Below are 21,544 nucleotides of genomic sequence, written 5' to 3' on the forward strand. Positions count from 1 at the left end.
TATTTGTATTGGTGTTAGTCCTTCAGGGGCTAGAGAAGGGCATACAGCTCAATAACTCAATTCTTAACAATTAGCCCCTGACATGTCCCCCAGAAAACAGATAGAGAGGACTCCAGTGAATCATATTTCCAAACTACAGAGATTATTGTTTCAAAGGCCCATTGCAAAAGAAGTTGAGGCTCTGTTTTGGAATCAGACATTGGCTGCTGATAAGATCGTACTTGATAAGTGCTTAATTCTTCATCTCTCAGCTGTTTAGGTGGCTTTTATTTAGTTGCCATCAGCAAGGATCTCATCACCAGCATCCGCTTCGTGCTGCAGACTGCCTGTTCTCCAGGGTCACTAATTATCAACAGCGCACTTGCGACATTTGTAATGGCACAGACCTTATCACTCTCAATTATAAATGTATTATACTGTAATCAGAGGGGCTCTTGGTTTTGGGATTGGGCCTCGTCTAACAGGCCGTGTGTTTGCCGCTCCGCTCCCCTCCTCTGAGCACACATCCTCAGCCACGGACCCAGCAGAGAGTGACCTTGGACCGGGGCCGACCTTGCTGCATCACCGCGGTCTGATGTTATTAGATTGTCCAGGAAGGAGAAAGGTTGAAAAAGCACACGCAGTCCATCTGGCCTTCGTTTGGTCTTCAGTGCACTTTCAAGGGGATAGGCAGAACAAATAGAGCTGTCTGAGGGTGTTTGACTCCTTGTGTGTGTGGGTGCAAATCTGTGTTTGTGTGTTTGATGTTTTTGCACGTGTGTCTGTGCAGCCACATAAAAGATGACTCGGAGAGAGACACGGAGGTGGCATTTAGAGTTGTGTGCTCAAGGGAGAACTCCCGTGCCTGAGGGGATCATACTCAGTCGGGCTCTCTTTTGGGTCCTGATGGGCTGTGCGCTGTGGTCTGATTGTAAAGAGGTCATAGCTTTGTGAAGGAAGCCCCAGAGGCCAGCTAGAACAATTAGAAATATGTGTTTCTGGGTCACTGGAGCACAGTTACAAGTCTGATAATACTATTCTATTTCCAGGCAGCGGAGGGTGAGGAAGTGGCTTTACTCTGGCTTTTGTCTGATTGGTGATGCGATATCACCGTGCAGGAAACAACATGCATGCTGCTTTGTTTGAACTGGTTTATACGTACAACAATACCATAGATTTTCAGGCTTTTACTTTATGCTGTATATTCTAATCTTGCTCTCTCAAAGTCAGTAGTCCTTAAATCAACCGCAAGCTGTGCTGCAAAGACAGCAGTGACAATACAAATGCATGAGCAGTAACCCAGCTACAAGTAAGCTAAGCCTAATGTAAACATGGCCATCGTTTCACATATGCGCAGCACGGCGTGGACAAATGTAAGTAATGTTTTCAGGAAAATAGACTTCAGTATTCCATAAATATTTGATGAAATCAAAAATACAGGGTCTACAGACTACACTACACAAGAACACATGTGTAATTTAATTCATTCTTCCTGTAACACAGCTGTGAGCCTAATGCTTTCATTGGAAGTAAATTGCCACGGGCTATATACCGCTCTCTGAGGCAGCAATTCTGGTGCTTAATATAGCAGTAAACAAGTTAACAATGCTTGACAGGGATTAAAATGGATATGGGCAGAAATTCAATGACACAGATCATATTAACTGTTAAAAGTGTCAGACCATGCAAGTTGAATTCAGATTTTAAGTTGCGTGTCACTGTTGTTCCTGACTCATAGGGGAACCATGTAATTCTTTGACTTGAAACGTCGAGATCACCAGAGCTGGATTTACGAGGTTTTCGTCCGTCGACGAAAATACATGGAGGCTTTTCACCTTTATATTTTTCATAGGCAGGATGACTCAAGCTGTGCCTGTGATCAGTGGATCCAGCTGTTAAGTATGAGTGAGAATATGGAGCGATATGAATTATCATAAGTGGTATAAGGGCTGCATCAAAACAGATTATCTCCTGACTCAATAATTTTGCAGGGTTGTATCACACCAGTCTAACTTGATCATCCGCCCCCATCATTTTTGACCTGAATTGTGTATCAATTATCTCCCCAGCTCGAGCAGGCTGGGTTCTAAGTACAGCCCAGTATGATTTGCTGGCCTAGTTCTGGCGTCTAAGTGCATGCCCTTTCTATAAGGTAACATTTTTCATGCAGGATTAGAAAATGCTGACTTTGTGCTTTCGTGTGCTGTATTTGCATTTTAATGTAAACCCCCATTTACATTTACTAACAATACCACTGTGGTCAAAATGATAATAGTAATACATGCAACTGGGTGAGAATAAAGAGTTAGAAGAAAAAAGGGGCTTTAAGGCTTTTAAGAACGGGGAAGTCCCATCTTTTTGAGATAGAAAGCTAACACATTTTTCTGTGCAAACAAGTCAGGATCCAGTGCCATTTGCTGGTGGCACCACTGCTCTAATGCCCATTTCCCCCCATGTTGTAAAAGGCTAAATTAGCCTCCTCTGGAGCCAATTTAGCTGAATTAAGGAGCTTAGAAAGGTCATACTTACATTTCATTTGAACTTAACAGACATTGCAATAAGAGTACTTTTCTGTGTTTGCCTACATCACCAGCAGACACTTTCAAAGTTAATAAGACCAAATATTCAGTCATTATTCCTGATCCGTCATCATCCAGAAGCTTTGCAGGTGGCTAGGGCAAAAAACCTCAGGTATCCAATATCTTTATGGCATTTTCCCAAATTAGGCCGCCAATCCACTGTATGTTTGGCCACTGAGCCACCTCGTTAAGTTAAATAATGAATGAATTGTACGGGTAATTATGAAAACTCTCACACTGCTCACAAGCGGGACTAATGCTTCTGCCGGTTTAATTAGAGCAGGAGCCTGCCACTCAAGGCTGTTCCCCATGCCAATCCTGAGGACAGAACCGTGGGCTCCCAGGCTGGGGGGAGATAAGGCTCAACTCAGGAGCTCAGAACGGTACAAATCTGCCACCATTGCACAAGCTGCTACAGGTTGCGAGGCTGCAGGGTTTTCATCCACAGGTCGGGTTGTTACTGACAGTGAGCCACAACACACTCCACTTATCCCAGGCTAGAGACAGGAAGAGCAGTTAACCACCTGTCTCCCAACATGGGAGCTATTGCAGCGTAGTTAACCTATCAAAGACAAGAGGAAAGTATTGTCATCAACATATGCCTTGATAGCACCGCAGAGAGCATTAAGCATTATCCATAGCACAGCCAGTTAGTGGACACTCAAGTGAAGGAATAGATGTGGGGTGGTAGAACAGGGGATGATTCGATCAACACAATTGGCTTTATTTCTGTTTTGCACCTGCTAGCTGTTTTGCTGCTGATGCTATCGTGGAGCCAGAGGGACCACTGGAGCATTGACTGAAACAAGATGTCCTGCTAATAAGATTCAGAATCCTTCCTTCCATTAGGACATGTCTGTTTGCCTCCCATTATCAGCATTGTTGTTGGGTCAGTAATCCACCCTTGTAACCTCAAGGCAAACTGACTCTGAAGGATCCAGAGTTAACAACAAAGTGTGTCAGCATGGAGATTGCGAGCGGGGGCTGCGAGACAGGCAGTGATGCCCGTTCAGGCTGTGGCCAGACTGAGGAGAGGTGACATTGGCCTTGACTACCCAGAAACACTGCAAAGCAATCTGTATAATGAGTGGTTTCCTCACTGACTGAGATGGCTTGTCATTCCATTCATACGTCGTGGCTCGATACATCCTTCCCAACTCTAGTCAGCCCTCTCAGGCCTGAGGGGAGAGGAGAAGACAGTGGGGATGACAGTAACACAGAGAGAGATGCAGTGTTCACCAGGGGAAAAGGCAATGTACAGAACAAATGAAATAAACTATCACATTGATTCAGTTGCTTTGATAATACCATTGCAATTACAGAGTAACCATGTTAACTAAAATATGAGAATTTGCCGTTTAAATCCTTGTATTACGTTTTTGTGTTTTGTTTTTTTTTTTCTGAAATGCTAATGCAATTCCCTCAGCACATTTGGCAGAAATTGGTTACACTTATTTACGTCCTTGGTGTATAACAAATGTCTGCGCTCATGTTATTGTTTACACTATGTCTGTTCAGAAAAGTATGAGCATGTGCCCTAGATAAGCCCATAGGCTCATGCAGCATGCAGCCACGGTTCAAACACAAACATCTGCCATCAAAATAAAACCAAAGAAACTCAATTAGGGGAAGAGATCTGGTGGGGATACCATCAAATTAGGTGACTGACAGGCCCAGTAATCTGGAGCATATAGCATTTTTCATCTAATAACACTCAAAGATGTCCTTGGAAAATGGAGTATGTGGCGATGCTCAGCTGATAGAAAGGGAGGGGAGCGTGGCTGCCGGGCCGGGGGTCATGCGCGAGTACAGCGACAATTTCTTCCGACAATGTCCCGTCTTATTTTTGCTTCGTCAGCACGCTCTTTAAAGCGGGGATGTCGCATTTAATCAAATTACCTGTGAGAGCTGCTCCTTCTTTTATTCATTTATTGAGGCGGGGTGAGGGGAGCCGGGGTGGGTGAAGGAGCACGGATGAGCTCCTTTGGGATGAGTGTGTCTTCTGAAACGTGAACCAGAGAGGGCTGAGCTAACAGGAGCTGACAGTGGCAACCGCCCGAGTACTCGGCTGTGAGAGGACCAGTCGGCTTTTTTGCTCGAGCCTCGTTAGAAGAACAGTGAGAGGTGTCATCTGAGGCTCGGAGACAGGAGCCAGGTCTGATGCTGCTGCCGTTCAGAGGAACACGGATCAGGTCTGACTGTGTGCGTCAAGAGTTTGAGGCTCAGGAGCTGTTACGTTAAGCAGCGGTGAGGATAGTGGACTGTTATCCAATCACATCTCCCTGCAATGTAGAGGGATGCTGAATTAGTGCTGTCAATCAACCATATATGATTTATATGCAGTTTAATCATACAGCTCTGAGTTAAACCCTCTAATCTAATTGTCCATCAAAGCTGATTTTGTCAATGAAGATAAAAAGGCAGGCGGTTAAGAAAATGCGGCTGTGGCACCTGCAGCAGAATTAACAAGACTGGATGCCGTTCTGTCTCCACGCCACCCCTCACTCTGTGCTTTGGCCGTCGGGCTCTCAGGTGTACAGTGCATCTGGCCTGCCTATAGGGCGCGTGGAACAAAGCCACGGTGACATTTTATCTGACGATAGCTCCTGTGGGGCCTGAGCCATGCTGCCGAACTGTCAGGCAGATTTCAGCGCGATGAGGAGGGGGAAGAAAGCCAAACAAACAGAGCCCTGGCACAATCTCCCATCGCCAAGCAGTGCAGACGAGCACAGAGAGACCTCCCTGGGGATCGCAGGAGGCCGAGATGAAACAGAAAGCGAGATCTAACCTTTTTGTTGTTGCTAGAACCCAGTTCTTTAGTGCTGTTAGATTAAAAGGAAGAACGGCGAACAGAAATGAAAAAGGAATCAGTTCAGCTGTTATACGGAGACCCTTACTGGAAACAGGACTTCAATATCAATCGAAAAGGGAAGAAAATAAAGCAAATATTGTCATCCTTTGTAGGACATGGGTACAAGTGTCTTTTGTACGGTGCATGGCCTTTGTGTTACATGCAACAAGACATGACAGGCATACTCCCTCAATTGTAGAAGTGTTATGGTAATCATACACACTATTTCAAAAGCTTTTCATCCATTTTTCATTTCCCACTGTTCTCGGGGTGAGAGAACAGGCACGTTTCATCAACAAAGGAATATGCGAAGCCAAGCAAGCCAAGCACCCTCACAAGGTAGAAGGCAATGAATTCTGCATATGTACAAACCGAGTGGTTTCAGTTTCTATGGCACAGAAAGGCATCTAACTGCTAATATCGACAATCAAATATGTTGAGTGTTGGTGAGCATTGTTAACAAACCACGTAACCACAGATTTGTATTCCCACGTCACCCACTTTGATCGCTTTCCTTAAAGTGGGTTGCATTCCCGTTATATACCCTCTTTTGATTGTATAATGAAAACATGTGCTCTTGATCAGAGTTCACAGAAGGACTGCTACTTCTGCACACATTTGTCTCATACTGTGTAACATCTGCAATTATGGAAATGAGCTCTTAAACCTACTTTGTTGTTTTTCTCCAGCTTCAGATTTTGAGGAACCTTTAAAGTGGCTTTAATGTGCTAAATGTAGATGTGGAGGAGTCTAATTAATTCTGTAGCACAAAGAAGTTGCCCCCCCCCCCATTCCTCTCTATAGGGTTGGTATTAACCTCCTGATGCTTTCATGGGCAGATGAAGAGATACCCACCACTGATGCTAAGCTGGAACTGGAGCTGGAGCCCCAGGAGGCTCTGATCAAATCCCCAACTTAGCGCTCCACTGTGCACCGCGTAGCCCAGTTCAGCCTCACATGGCCCAGCCTGCCCTAGCTTATCCTCTTGGTGTGAAGAAGAGGAGGACCACAGCAAAGAGAGACAGAGATCAGATGGAGGAGGAAGCAGAAAATGAGAAGGTGCGCAAGAAGTGACGGTGATTGAGAGGTACTTTAACACGGTGGGCTAGGAGGAGGAAAGTCCAGATGGTGAAGTCGTCCAGTGTCAAAGTTCACTCAAGACGGGCAGGAGTTTGAAACAAGGCTTACTCCCACTGGTTAATGCATCAGACCTTTGAAAACAGGGTTTAACACTTCTTTTCTACGTGACAGACACTTCAAAATCAGTCCTGCTTCTGATAGTTAGTGGTGTCAGGCTTTTAAGAACAAGGCTATAAACAGCTAGCATGGAGGTTAGACCTTTCCTACCAGAACTCAGTTTGTCTGTGCTGCTGCTCACTGTGACAGCTGGTACAGACCTTATACCTTTTTTCCACATCAGAGAGTAAATGCACGCATTACCACTGGCCCAAGCGAATGCTCACATTGCCATCGTTCCGGCACTTCATCAAATTGATATTGTGGGAAAACACACGGGCAGTGCCCAGTCTTTAGTTCGTAAACACACCAGAGTCTCTGCCAGTTCCCACTGGCTAGTGTGCTGGCCATAGACCTAGTCAGTGCGCTTGGCTGATAATATGAATGGTAATGAGTGACTGGCTGCTGGGATTGAAAGCAAAAGTGCTGTCATAATTGAGTTAGATTAATTAAAGGAGCTCCTCTGTATTCTTACAGATCAGTGCATCTTGTTAGAGGGCTGTGCTATGGGTTTGGGCTCCGGGGGGGGGGTGTTCCTGGCCAAAGTGTATGTGTTTCTGCCTGTGTAACCTGCAGATTGTGGGTTAGGTGGGTTGTTGTGTGAGGAACTAATTGAAATGAGAGGCGATGTGCGAGTCTCAGCCAACATGGCCAGTCCATTTGTCAGGGTGACATCACTGCACTCACACCCCATCCATCTCCGCCCGGCGCCACAGAACCATGCTCCTCCTGGTGATTAATATCCATACCTCCTTCACCACACTGCATACACACCCCCCCCCAAACCTCCCCCGGTCCCAGCACTCACACACTGCTGCTGTTCCACACATGCACACCCACAAACAAACAAATACTCACACACACTCTGTTGGAAGCCCTCCTCTTCACTTACGCACACAGTGGCTGCACACTCACCCACACTCAGTGCCATGGCACTCCCATTTACTCTCTGATACACACATGGCTGGAGCCCAGGGCCCCGACCAGTCACACACATAAACTTCCTAATTGTTCCAAACACAAACTGTCCTTGCTCTTTGGTGGCATTGGGTAGCATTGTAGATTTTACTAATTCCATTTCCAGCCTTTTATTGAATCCTGGTTCAAATTCTTATGACATTAGTGTAATCAGATCATTCAAGTAGAACAGGAAACCAAAGTATTTTCAAAGTAAGAGCCTCGTTGCTTGCATTGGCTGATTCATTCTGACGCATGAAAACACTTTATTTCTTATGCAGTGCAGAAGGAAATGCTTTGTCATGTTGGATGGATTTTCTCCCATGAAAATCATTGTCACGCAGTGATTTAAAGATGCAACTAGTGATTATTTTCATTATTGATTAATCAACAGATTAATTTCTAGATTAGTTGCCTGGTCTAAAAGGCACTAGAAAATTATGAAAAAGGCCCATCACAGTTTCATAAAGCTCAAGGTAATGTCATCAAATTTCTTCATTACCGCAGTAATTCATTACCACAGGCCAAAAAATGACTTTTTCTGTAGAATAAGACAATGATAACAAGTAAAGAAGCTGCAACTAGGGAATGTGCTGCATTTCTTTTAAAACTTACAAACAAAACTCTAATTAAACCATGAATCGATTAAAAAACAGTTGCTCATTATTTTTCAACCAATGGACTGATTGATTAATCCACTAATTGTTTCAGCGCTACAGTGATTACATTTTACTGTGTAACAGCCGCCTTTTGAGAAGTTTAGAGGATGAGGCCGGTGATGTTCTATGTTTTTACAAGAAATCCCATGAAAAGGAGTAAAACATGTTTTTTTTCGCTGTGGAGTTATTTAAGGCAGCAGGATGGTCTTTGTGAGATTGACTCGAAGTAAACCACAGTAATCATCATATTGAGGGAACCTGTCATCCAGTGTAATGTTCAAGCTCATTTATGTGTTTTTAATAATTTTTTGGACAACAATGGAGGACCGTGGCGCAAAGGAACGAGCTGTATCAGGTTTTGGCTTCATAGACAGTTCTCCAATAGGATGTATTCACTGCCAGCTTCGATCTTTTCATGAGATTTGTTGACAATAAGAACAAATATAGAACACCACCAGGCCTATATTTTACACTTTTTGAGTGCTCGTTATTGTCTGGTATAATACACAAACGCTAGCATAACCGACAATCTAGATAAAAGTGGAGCACGTCCAAACTTTGCTTTCGGTACATGATGAGCTGAATCAAAAAGCATGTTTCCTAACAAATCCTTGCCTCTTGTAAATTTGGAGCCAGTTCCAAATCAGAACACAACCCCCCTGGCAGCAGCACTACTTTTTGTAGCCAAAAATATTATACCCTTCTGAAGACAAATGAAACATCACTCACACAGTACACACCACACTGCTAAACCTCAGGAAAACAGATGTTCATTTAAATTGCTGCAGTTGATTTACAACTAAAGTTGGCAGGGTTTTACAAATGAACAAATATAAGAAGACAGGATTTACAGTATCAGGAATAAAAGCTGTAGAATGGGCTGCCTGGGCTTATTTCACAAGTTCTCGTGAGGATGGGTCAACTCAAAACTAAGCTCATTATGGCCAGCTATCAGAGCTACTCCAACCTGAGGAGCTGGGCTTTGAAGATCCTCTAAATGATGACCTTTCTCTCCTGCTCTGCTCCACTGATATGCTTTGATAAGCCGGGCTCTGATCTCCTCCGTAGTATCGCGGCACATCACCGCACACTGCCCCGTCCTCCTGGAGCTGGATGGTGCTAAACTTTCTCACCACGCCCTCAAATTACATCACCCAGGCTTGATATCATGTTTCACACCATGCCTTTGAACTTGTGCAGCCACGGGCCCAAAAGTGAAACAGAGCACTCTGCATACAGTGTTGTTTTGTTTGAACAAAGGATGGCGAGTATGCTGTAAGAATATTTCTTTTAAATATCAGACTTAAGGCAAATTGTTCATGAAATATCTTCCCACGATGCGTGTTCCTCCAAGTGGAACCAAAGTGCTGCTTAACCTCACAGTTGTGACTCTCCAACACCAGCCTCTCCCTCTCCCTCTGTGGGAGCATGCAGGCCCGCCTCCGCACCAGCTGTGAGATGCAAAGCTCCCCTCAACGTAAAAGCATTTCTCTGTCTTTGAAAATCCACTGTCTGTGCTAGTCACTGAAAGGTAAGATGTTGAGAGATACGGAGAAGAGGGAAGGTGATAGGTACTGTGTGTGTGCGTGTGGCGGAGGTGGGGGGGGGGGTGGAGGCATAGCACAGAGAAAGACACAGAGAGCAGAGGAAGACAGGAAACATGACAGGGAGAACGAGCAAAGGGAGAGATGGTGAAGGGAGGGTGGGAGAGAAGCAAAAGGGGAGCAGCAAAGCTGAAAGCCGACAGCCGCTATAGCCGATGCGTGATTGATTGAGTGGCATTCAGATACCAGGGGTCATACATATGCAAACTGCTCATTTGTAGTTGCTGCCAGGGCTGCTGTTCGCCAGAGCCCTTGAATTGTGTCGCCTGGCCACCGGGACACATCACACAATCAGATTAAGCAGCCCCGAAGTCACATGCAGGACGACCAACAGCTGCCACGTGCACCACCAGCTCCGACTTACAGTATCTGTTTTTCATCCCTGTCTGCTACAACAGGCCCTTGTCTGTCTGCAAGAGATCTGGGTTTTAGGGGCTCAGATATGTGTCAGATGAGCTTTTGGTGTTTGTGCGGCGCAGATTTTCCCTCTTGACATTTTGTTGTTTGTTTTTTTTTCAGTGCTTTTTTGCACACAAACCACATTTTCCATTTGAGTGGCCCAGTCTGTATACAGCAGCACAGTAAGCCTGATGCTCTGTCTTCAGCATCATGCATCAGACTATCCGTCCAGCTTATGCAGCTTCCTCGCAGCGTTGGTTCACGTGTGTCACTGAGACTAATAGTTGAACCAGTTAGGTTTCTGTTAGTCATCGATCTGTCGACCTGCAGTTGAATTATCATTCAGTTTGAACTCAGCCGGTGTCGAGGGGCAGGCTCGTCATAACTTTGTTGCCATTCATGGCGGTCTGATATTTTCTTTAATTATTGATCTGTAATGAGCCCAACAGGAATCAGGGGCTCATACATATATTCTTTTTCACCATTTTCTAGTTTGATTCTGCTGTCATGTTGTATTCATTCACATGGAACATGGTCATTTGAAGGGGTGACAATCAAAAAGTTTTTTTTGTTTTTCAGGTCTTTATTTTCTCTTTCACCGGAAACAAGGATGTGGTGCTGGGTAAATGGACTCCAGTGTTCAGGCTGCCATAAAGAGGCTTTCTTGTGCTTGCCTGCCCTGCTCTCTCTCTCTCTCTCTCCCTCTCTCTCTCTCTCTCTCTCTCTCTCTCTCTGTTTCTCCATCCCTCTCACTCGCCTGCACTCAGATCAGATTGCACTCCGGCCATGCTATTGGGCAGCGAGCTGTAAACAGGAGCTGTACACTGATCCAAGTGGCAATCACCTTCATTCAGGCCCACACCCCCCTCCTGGCCCCTTCCCTTCACCCTCCCCTCCCCTCTTTTCTTTTCTTTTGTTTTATTATTATTTTTTTAGCCCCTTGTCATGCTGAAATCTTCACCACCATCACCACCACCCCAAAAAAAAAGAGGATGAAGAATCTTGTGGGAATGACTCCCTGTGTGGAGGATGGACCGCTGGGTATGTCCCTTGCTCATCGCGAGGCTAACACACAGGCCCTTTATGTGGCTGTGTGGAGGGTGGCCCCTTCCCTCCTCTGCTTCTCATCCACACCCCAGAGGCTCCCATTCAGCTCAGGCCTGGCTGGGGGGAAGTTGGAGCTCTTTTGTAGTGGGGGATTCTTAGGGGAGGCTGTCAAGGCTGCGACTGTGTGGGCCTTTATTTCCCCAGAGAAGAGAAGGGGAGGAGAAAAGATAGAGAGAGAGGGCAAGAGGGAGACGGGGGAAGTACGAAAGGAGAGTTTGGACACAGACGGCCTTGTTAACCGGCACCCCCAAAGAGGGAGAGGATGAGAGGGAGAAAGACACAGGGAAAAGGCAAAGCAAGAGCAAGAATGAATCCAGCAGAAAGCCAAAAAACGATCCCTCAGTTACGTCAGTGCTGTTATTCCCGTCCTCCTCCTCCTCTTTTCCTCTGCTCCTCCCTATCCGTTCCCTCCATCTGTCCCTATGTAAGCTCGCTCTTCAGCTCAATAACAAGCTTTTGCCCTCCCCTCACCCTTCCTCACCCCCTTCTCACCCTCTGCCATTACTTTACACACATTCCATTATCTGGGAGACCAGGCTAAGAGAGATGTCTGGGGTCGGAGCGATCATTATCATCACCTCTTTCCGCCACACCATGAGTTATAGCCCACCGTATAGGAAACAGACATTTAAATCATAATCAATAGAGCAATATCAATGCTGAGAGGCATGGCTAAAGGAAATCACTGCCGCGGCTCAGGAGGAAACGGAGACGCTCAGTAAGGACTGAGATAGTGGCGTCTGCTCATTGATAAAATACGATCAAGCGGCAGAATGCATTATGTGGCATCACGCTCGGCGCTGGCTTTTTAGGAAAAATAACTTTCATTGGCATTCAGGTGGTGCGGTGATTGTGCCTGGGCTGTGAAAATATGTGGAAATGGAAAGCTGCTGGATGTGAGCGGTGATCTCCTGGTCTCTGAACATCAGTGTCCGCAGCTCGTGTATTGCTTCTGGCACAGTGGCTCCGAGCTCAAACACTGCAGAGGGGATGCTGTCATGCTGTATACATTAACTGACCCTCTGGTCATGTTCAGGTGACAAGGCCGGCTAAGTTCCTCATAGGGGGAGCTGTACTGCATACACACAGGGTTTTGTCCGGCAAGGACGATGCAAGGTGACAGGTGCGACCTGACCCGGCTGCGACCAGACCACGGTTGCCGCTGCCACCCCAGATGAGATCAGGACTGAGTCTCTGGCTCTGTGCTGCCACAAGGAGAAAATACCAGTTCTTCATAGAGCTGAAGTGCACCACATCACTGTCAAGGAAGAACAGCTTTGAGACACGATACAAAAACACATCATGTAATCAGTCAAGACAAATTACAGTTCTAACATGCAGAGAGAGAGCAGAGAATCACTGTTATTAACTCATACAGTTTGTTTGCGCTGAATAAGGAACTCTCATGCAAATTTCATGTCTCATCCAGCTGACATGTGTAGACAGGTTATATTCCATTTTTGGAAATCTTTGTTTGACGCGACAGACAATTTGAGATGTTATTTGTTCACATGACCTTTTGTGAGTGGTGCTTATATAACCCGTTTTCTCAGCACGTCTTGTGAAATGCATTTTGGATTTGGCATACATGATTTAAGAAGGTTGACTTAAATGAAGATCAGTTCTATGATTCCTTTTCTCCAGTGTAGTTCATCTTTGGGGCATTTTGTCTCCATCTAATCAAAACATTCTCCACTGAAGCATTTGTGGCTCATATACAAAACAATGTCTTGTTTTTTGAGAGGAAAAAATAATCCTTACATGACGTCGGTGTTCAGCCTGAAGGTAGAGAGTGGACTGAAAAAAAATCCCACATTTAATTTACAGTTTGTTCTCGATTAACAATGTGACAGAGAAGATTAAATTAGAACAAATGACTTTATACGCGCTTAACTTTCAAAGTATCAGATCAGCTGGAACTGTTTACAGTTCAATGATTATTTCATTGAAATAACTTGACTTGTAACTGTATATACTGTTTGTGCTAAAGTTAATTGGTCAGATCATTTAAGAGTATTTGCATATTAATTTGAATTCAGGCAGCTAAACAAAGATGGATATAATGTGATTATAGTTTCTAATTAATTGCTTATTGTAAAGCGGCACCTAGTGTGCATCAAAAATCTCAATTAAATGTCAGGTTGAGTAGCACAGTCAAGCGCAGAAGCACAGCCTGACCAAAGAGTTCAGAAGCAGCGAGCTGTAGCCCAGAATCCCAAGGTCCTGTGTAGGAGTGAGCTGTGAACACATCACGGTTCATGTGCAGCCAAATCCCACACAGTGCTGATGAGACAGGGATCATCTGCTCGATCTGGAAATCTATAACCAGGTTCACAAATTTAGGTAACTCAAATTCGAGAAAGAGAAACTACATGGTGTATAGTGCGTCATTATTTGAATAGTCAGGTCCTGGAGTTAATTTTAGACTGAAAGTCCAGAGGTGATGCATAGGTGATAGACATAAAGATGTAGCCATAAAACAAACATCACCTCCAGCGCAAGCGACGGTCTGCTAGAAATATAAAAATAGAAATAGCCATGCATAAAAACAATTACTTTGCTATCTTAATTGTTTTCCAAAGAAAATACTTTCTGTCACCTTTCCAATTAAAACATTACCAGCAGCTATATTTGATGTATTTTTAAATGGTGCCTGCAGCGTGTCTTGTTGTCTAAGATATTGAATTCCACCTCTACATTTTAATGGCCAGTTTCATTTATAGATGCAGACGAATCAACACGGCTAAATAAAAAAGTCACAAAAGACTAAAGCATTGAGCGACGCTTTATTCTGCCCGCTCGGGATCCAACTCTAATGATTTACATTTTGTCATTTAGTAATTCCTCATATTACAGTGCCAAATGGATAATGTTTACTATATCTTTTCAATTAGGCTAACAGTTGCACGAACCCCTTTCACATGGCGGTCTCCTGACATTTCGTAACCCATCTGACATACACTTGGCGAAGTGTGAACCATTTCGCAAATGAGGGTTATTCTGGGAGAGTCACGTCTCCGCTCTCTCTCCCTGCACAGCACCCGAGAGAGGGTTGTAAAAGCTGTTGTCCTTTAGTTGTGACGGAACACGAGGAGGAGCCGCAAGAGGAAAAGAAAAGGAAAAGCTCTTCATTGCGAGTCCTCCTCTCTCCTCTCCTCTCTCTCTCTCTCTCTCTCTCTCTCTCTGTCTGTATGTGTCTCTGTTCCTCTGCCTGTCTCTTCCACTCTCTCCCTGCATGTGCCCTGCTGCTCTGTCATCCTCAGGGATGCGTCTGAAGGAGACCATCTGTTGATCCATTTGTCTCCTGCTTTGCTTCCTGTGCCACCGCCTCTCTCCTATCGATGATCAGGCCTGGCCTTTCCCCTGCCCACCCTCTTTGTTGCTGCCAGCGGGCTCTCTGGGCGAGGCTGGTGTGCTGTTGGAGGTGGGGCAGGAGGTTGTGCCCTCTAGTCTCTGATCCACACAAAGAGGGAAAATAGGGATTGGCAGACATGCATCCTTTTTGTACACACATACCATAAGCAGCTAATGAGCCCGGAGCAGCTGCTTTATAATCTGTGTTTATCTAAAGTGAGCGTCTCTGTGCTGACCCAAGTCCAAAAACGCACAAATTTCATCTTTTGTTTTGCTTTTTTGATGTCAAAACTATTCTCTCTCTCCCCCCTTAGGACTCAAACACAGAGCAGCCATCATTATATGGAGGTATAGACCATGAAATAGACGTTAGAAACAATGCTGAGATGCGAAAGGACCATCACTGCAGGCTTGTGAGCGTTCACCACCAACACATTTATTGCTTGTGAAATGTTTGGCGGTGTAGCCACTAAAGAGAGAGGGGGGGTCTTGCTTTCCACACATGTCTCTGAGCTGTCACCTCGTATGCATGCTGAGGGGTTTGATGGACACTGAGTCCACCGTGGGGACTTTGGGGATTGCTTGCCTTTGATCTTCTCCCACGCCTCTCGATTACCCATCATTCAGCAGGGCTTAGGCCCGGGGAGAGCGGCTGGGAGAGGATGGTGTGTTAACATGAGCTCTGATGTACCCAAGAGAGACTCACTGTCCAACTCAGGCATCATATAGGAGATTACACAGACACAGAAAAATGTGCGCTGATAGTGCCTGCTGTGAGTGTTTAGAGTGCGAGAGAGAATTGAAATATGTCAGCGGAAGGATGCCATATATAATGAGGTCCGCATAGAGGGATTTAAAGCATCCAAATTACTGCAACTCTTATTATCACGTCTTTTTCTCTCTCCTGGTCAGCGGAGTGTTCATATATTCGTAAGGTTTTCATCAGGGCTGCTCAATATATCTGATGATGGGTGTTCACCCGGGGAGACGTGCCATTGATTTCCCATAAGGTGCAGATGACATGTGGTCACACGCGCTCCTATTTTACCAACAGCCGTGTCATCCAATAAGTCATGATTTCACCGCTGCTGTCACCTGGCGTGATGGTTCCTCTGACAAAATCGGGGTGGGGTTTGCTATTGCAGATAACGTTTTATCCTGCAGGTGCAAGGAAAAAATAAAATGGCTGTGGCATACTCTGTGTTCAAGCGGGATTTCTTTGTGAGTTTTTAATCTCTTGATTTCTGTGTGCGTTGCAGGCTTCCTCAGTACGGGCGACCAGGCTGCTAAAGGGAACTATGGGCTCCTGGACCAAATCCAGGCTTTAAGGTGGATCAGCGAGAACATCGGCTTCTTCGGGGGAGACTCCAACCGCATCACTGTGTTCGGTTCTGGGATCGGAGCTTCCTGCGTCAGCCTGCTCACCCTCTCCCACCACTCTGAAGGTACAGCACAACAGAGATGGGGGAGGGGGTGTGGGTGATACAGCTGTGGAGCTCATGCCTGCCGGTGTGAAGGCTGCTTGATATTAGAAACTGCCGATGCAGCTAGCGAGCTATTGAGTAATGTATTCTACTGTACTATGCAGCATAACAAATGCTTTAAGGAGCAGGTGTTTGCATTTAAATGATTGCGATGTTTGTACCCATCCGAAAATTGAAACTCCACGGCAGATTTGGAGCCACATGCGGCTCTTGATGTACTCTGCTGGTCTGCGAGTGTCCTTCACTATGTCAGAAGTAAACATGTGGGTATAATGTATCTTTGTAAGCAAGATAAAAAAGGACACGGTGTACCAGGAGAGAGCTTTTTAGTGGCAGCTACAGTCAGACTAAATGACACACACACAGACACACATGAACACTCACGCTGTTCACTTTGTAAGCAATGCTGTTTATCTGCTGGCTACCTTAATGCTACTTCATGATGATTTACTGCCCATGTTGGCCATGTGTTTAATACTAAATGCAGCATGCGCGCTTAACCTGGCCATGCGATAAACATCCCTCATACTCATGCTCTCCTAATGTGTCGTTGGATTAAGATGGAGCCTTACTGCTTATAGGTAAGTTCTCGCAGGGAGCGCTTAGGCTTAACTGTTTCTTTGAGCTCTATCCATGAACTGCACCCCGCAGAGCTGCATCATCCTTAACCCGGAGTTATTACACTTGCTCACGTATTTGTCCATCCATTTAAGAGCTGGCTGTTTGTTTTTCTGCGTTTAATTGTTGGCGGCGGCGTGTACATGGCAGGCTATCAGAATATTGAGGTGTTGTGGCGCGGCAATGTTGATGTTTTTTTCCTGCATTGTAGCGGTAATATTCCAAATGAGAAATCTTTACATTCAGACACGCTCTCGTAGCCTGCCCGCGAACATGTTAACAAGCCACAAACATGCTGCTTTGGACACACGTGGTTGGAAATGTAACACGGGGCTTTTTGCTGTACATTAGATGGAAGTGAATTACATTAAAGGAATCACTCTTGCATTAAATAGAGGATTGGTCTTCGGCAATGCTGTGGTCAGGAAACCAACCACCACTCACACTGATACACACTCACACACGCTATTCTTCTTCTTGTCACTAGGCAGAGTAAAATCTCAAGTGTGTGTGTGTGTGTGTGTGTGTGTGTGTGTGTGTGTGTGTGTGTGTGTGTGTGTGTGAAAGAGGTCATTTGAGTTGCTCGTCTTTGGTCCCCATCACAGTGGCAGGGATTTGTGGTGTGTTTTGCGTTCTCCAATTTGCATTAAAGTGTTACTAATTGCCTTGATTTCCTCCGATGAATGATGACTGCTTTTGGATTGATTTTTTACCATAAATGCCTTTTTTATTCATACTCCATAATGCTACGCTCCATGTAGCATGTTATTATACTGCCAGTGAAACCATCTCCTCTGCCTCCTAGTAAATTGGATATTACCGGGTCTGTTTTTTCCCTGAATGGAAATGTATGCCCCACTGATGGGCTAAAAAAAAAAGAGCCAGAAAACTTGAGGGATCCTAGGAAATTGAAACAGGAAGCCTTCTATCACGCCAGGACTCTTGCTGCGAATGTTACCAATGGCAATCAGATTTCACACAGTCTCTCTCGGAGCACAGATTGTTGTAATTATATAAAGTTTAGGACTGGAGTGGGCTGCAGAGTGTGACAGGAAATCCAAGTGAAGAAATGTCTTTTTGCACCTGCTTTCACAACATCCGCTGTACTCACCCCCCCCTCCTCTCCTCCTCCTCTTCTGTAGTCTTAACTGTTGAAGTGAAAACTGGTAGGATGCCCTTGTTGCCAGGACAACGCAATAAACAAGAAAGGAATCAAAGTGTCTGGATCTGCGTAGCGGTGAAATTGAAGTAAAAATCTATAATCAAATGAATTATACACTGCAGCACGAGCACACCTGGTTTCAGGTGGCCTCTAGTAATGGATTTGTGTACTCATTTCCTATCAATGTTAGCAGACAGTTGCATCTAAGGAAGAGCGCCTTATATTGAGTTTCCTTCTTTGGACTCTGAATGGAAATTAAGTCAGGAAACAAGATTGTAAACAATGTATCACAGCCCCACCCTCATCTCCTGCTTTGACTCTTTATTTTGAACTTGCTCACAAATGAAAATTCAGACTCTATCTGCAGGAACAGAGGTAGTGCTGTCATATCGAATGTGGCGTGTGTGAATTCAGGAGTAGCAAAAGGTGGGAAATGATAGCATCGCATAGGATTCACATAGGATTCACATAAACATTTTCCTCCACCTGCTGCTCAGATGCAGGATAATGAGGCCCAGGTTAAAAAAAAAAAAAAAAGCAAAAAAAAAAAAAAGGGAAAGGGAAATCAGCAATGACACAGAGTTCTGGAGCTCCCTGGCGTGTCGGTGTATTTAATGACAGTATTCCCACTCTTACTGTACACAGTCTGTCATCACTGCCTACAGTGCATAGACTTTCCATCTAACAGAGACTCCTTTTATGCCTGTTGGTGGCAGAGTGACAACTTACTTCAGATGCTCCGTGCTTCTCCTGAAGCCTATTTAATAAGCTGGATCCTCCTATATCATCCAAGCCCTCCGGCCTCTCTCTTTGATTGCCTGCTCCTCTGGCCTGGCCTTGGTGTTGTCTCCATGTGGGCGTGCCGAGGGCTCCAGTCACAGGGTACATCCATCACAGAGTCCCCCCCCCCACCTTCTGGCTTGCGAGAAGGCTGCCCTGGACGTTCTCTCGTGAGGGCAGGATTTTTCAGACCCCGGTCCCTGCCCTGCCTCCTCCATCTAATCTCCTCCTCACTGCACCCATCTGTCTCTCTGCCTTCACAGACAGTAAAAGCATGCAAGGGACAGACGCTTTCACTCCATGTGCCAGTGTGCGTCTTTCTCCCTTTCTCCCTCTTTGGGTTTCTGCTCCCCACTCTGCAGCGTGTGTGGTGCGTTGCTATTAATAAGATGGCTGCCTTGTCTGCTATGTGGCGAGCAATCTAGCCTCACATCTGAGACTTTGGAAACAGAATGGTCATTAAAAGCGCAGTCTCTCTCGGCAGGAGAGTGTTTTTGACCAGCTTATTAAATGTAGCTCAACAGTTGCGTTCCCACAGAGGGAAATCTCTGTCCCCATCTTCTTTTTCTCGGCTTCAAACAGAAAAGGGCTGAAGAAGTTCAGAAGCAAGGACATCAGCCAGTCCCATGTATTATCTATCTGGCATCGCACTTGCGCTAATTGAACATGCAGATTTGGCTTTTTCCCTATCTCCTAATAATCATTATGATATTAAAAAAAAAGTGAGATGGCTCCTCTGCACACGGACAGAATACTAAGTAGCCAGTGACGTAGACGTGCAATTGTATATATGCATTTCTCTGTGTAAGAGAGTCAATATATCTGTTTCTCCTTTTACAGAAACAGAAAACCTACTATATACTTATCAAGTGTTCCAGCCGTCCACATATGTGCGAGCGGGCATGTCTATCCACGGAGCACACATGAAGGGAAGAGCTGGCTGTAGAGCCACTGAAGGTCGTTCGGCTTCTTTCTTTTTTTTTTTTTTGCCTCTCTTCCTGTAAGCAATCAGGATAAAAGCTCCGCTTCTGAGGAAGTGCTCCCCTTTTAATGGAACGTCTTGGACATTAAAGACAGCTAGCGTGGAGGATCCTTCATGCCAATGTCAGCTTTCATTTTTATTAAGACTTCTGGGTTATTGAGGATCATAAATGTGCATGTTAAATGCTTGGGTTTTATTGCAGCAGTGCAATGACTACCAAGCCTTTTTAATGCAAGACACCACCTAGCAAACACTGAAACCCCTGAGACCATGAGTATTCAGAGGGCAGCATGACAGGTGCTCAGTTTTCTGCAAAGAGTAACAAGTTTCTGAATCTATTAAGTGCGAAGGATGGCATAGAATGTGCTTGAGTGTAGGCATGCGCCGTGGGATGTTTAGAAATTGAGAATCAGAGAGATTGAAAAAAAATCAAATGCCACCGCAGAATGTTTTTCTCCAATCAAATCTGAAATATTAACTTCATTAAAGGCTGCTCTTCATAGGGAACTAGCTGCTGTGGATTTCCCAACTGGAATTTATGATTCATACAGTCTTTGAAAGGAAGTGACTTGGAAGTCATAGGAATGAGTTATTGCTAGCATTTCCCTCATCTGATTGGGTGAGAAACTAGAGGCTCTGTTTGAGTGACTTGATTGTGATGAGATGATTACAATGAAACACAAGCTGCCATGTCTTAAATGGTCAAGTATGTGCAGTCTGTGAATCATCTGAAGGCAGAGTGGCTGTCAAAGAGAAGCTTTAATAACCCGAACCGATACGACACACACATCCTCGTGAATGTGACAGTGCCCTCATAATACAGTGTTATTACTGTACATAATCCGCCAGATATTTAAAACTGCAGATATTAGAGGATTCGTACGTAAAATGATAAAACAGAGTAGATGAAAATCTATTCAGATGGATATATTGTATCATGAAAATGAATTAATTTAATTAAAAAAACTCAATATTTAGCTTGGTTTGATTCACTTTGTGACTTACATCACAAACGTATCAGCTTTTAACACTGAGTTTACACTCGTCCTGCTTCTTTTTCTTTTTCTTCTTTTTCTTGTGTAAAAGTCCGTGTTTACACCCAGAAACACTCATCACAGTTTTGTTATTTGTGTTGAAACACCTTTTATTCCCCACCAGCACCCTCCCCGTGGAACACACATGATTCATTCCTCTGTAGTGTAAACAAAACAAATGTCATATAAAGATGATACTGATATAAAAGCAAATTACAATTAAGTTTCAGTAGTCCAAAAAAATAAAGTCATGATAATATGTAACATAAAATCATGGGTTTAGGCAGAATATTCTAACAAATGGACATGGACTGGAATCCACATTAACTCATTTTGATTAGTTTGCAAACTGAAAATGTTTTTCATACTAATGAGATCAGTTGCTTCATTAATGTAAAAGGAGCTTCACTATCACATCGCCTGGCTTTAAACATTTGTGTGATAATGCCAGACAAGCAGTATTCAGGTACAGGTACGTCTGATGGAGCTAATTCAGGAGGTGAAGACTAAGATTAAGATTTTGTTTTTTAGTATTACCTTGAAGGGATTTAAAGATCAATTGATAGCCAAAATAATCATTACTTGAAGCCCTACACATGTGTCAGACTTTCTTTATACACTACATCTGATGTGGGTGGGTGAATTCTTCTTCATCATTTTAATAATTCTATTTGAATCCCTTTATGAATTATAATGGCATTGTGAATGACTCTATAGCATTGCCAGTAGTAATTGTACATAGATGAGGGATTTTAGTGT

General features: G+C 44.5%; 1 protein-coding gene across 2 annotated transcripts in view; it reads left to right on the plus strand.

The window, feature by feature from the left end:
* Positions 1–21,544, plus strand: part of nlgn3a (neuroligin 3a) — a 115,632-nt gene that overhangs the window by 58,420 nt on the left and 35,668 nt on the right. For both annotated transcript variants that reach the window (XM_076738447.1, XM_076738446.1), the window contains one exon: positions 15,985–16,170. In XM_076738447.1, the coding sequence (XP_076594562.1) occupies positions 15,985–16,170 (186 nt within the window). The remainder of the gene's footprint in view (positions 1–15,984; positions 16,171–21,544) is intronic.

This window comes from Chaetodon auriga, chromosome 9 (assembly GCF_051107435.1).
Source record: "Chaetodon auriga isolate fChaAug3 chromosome 9, fChaAug3.hap1, whole genome shotgun sequence".
Taxonomy (NCBI): Eukaryota; Metazoa; Chordata; class Actinopteri; order Chaetodontiformes; family Chaetodontidae; genus Chaetodon; species Chaetodon auriga.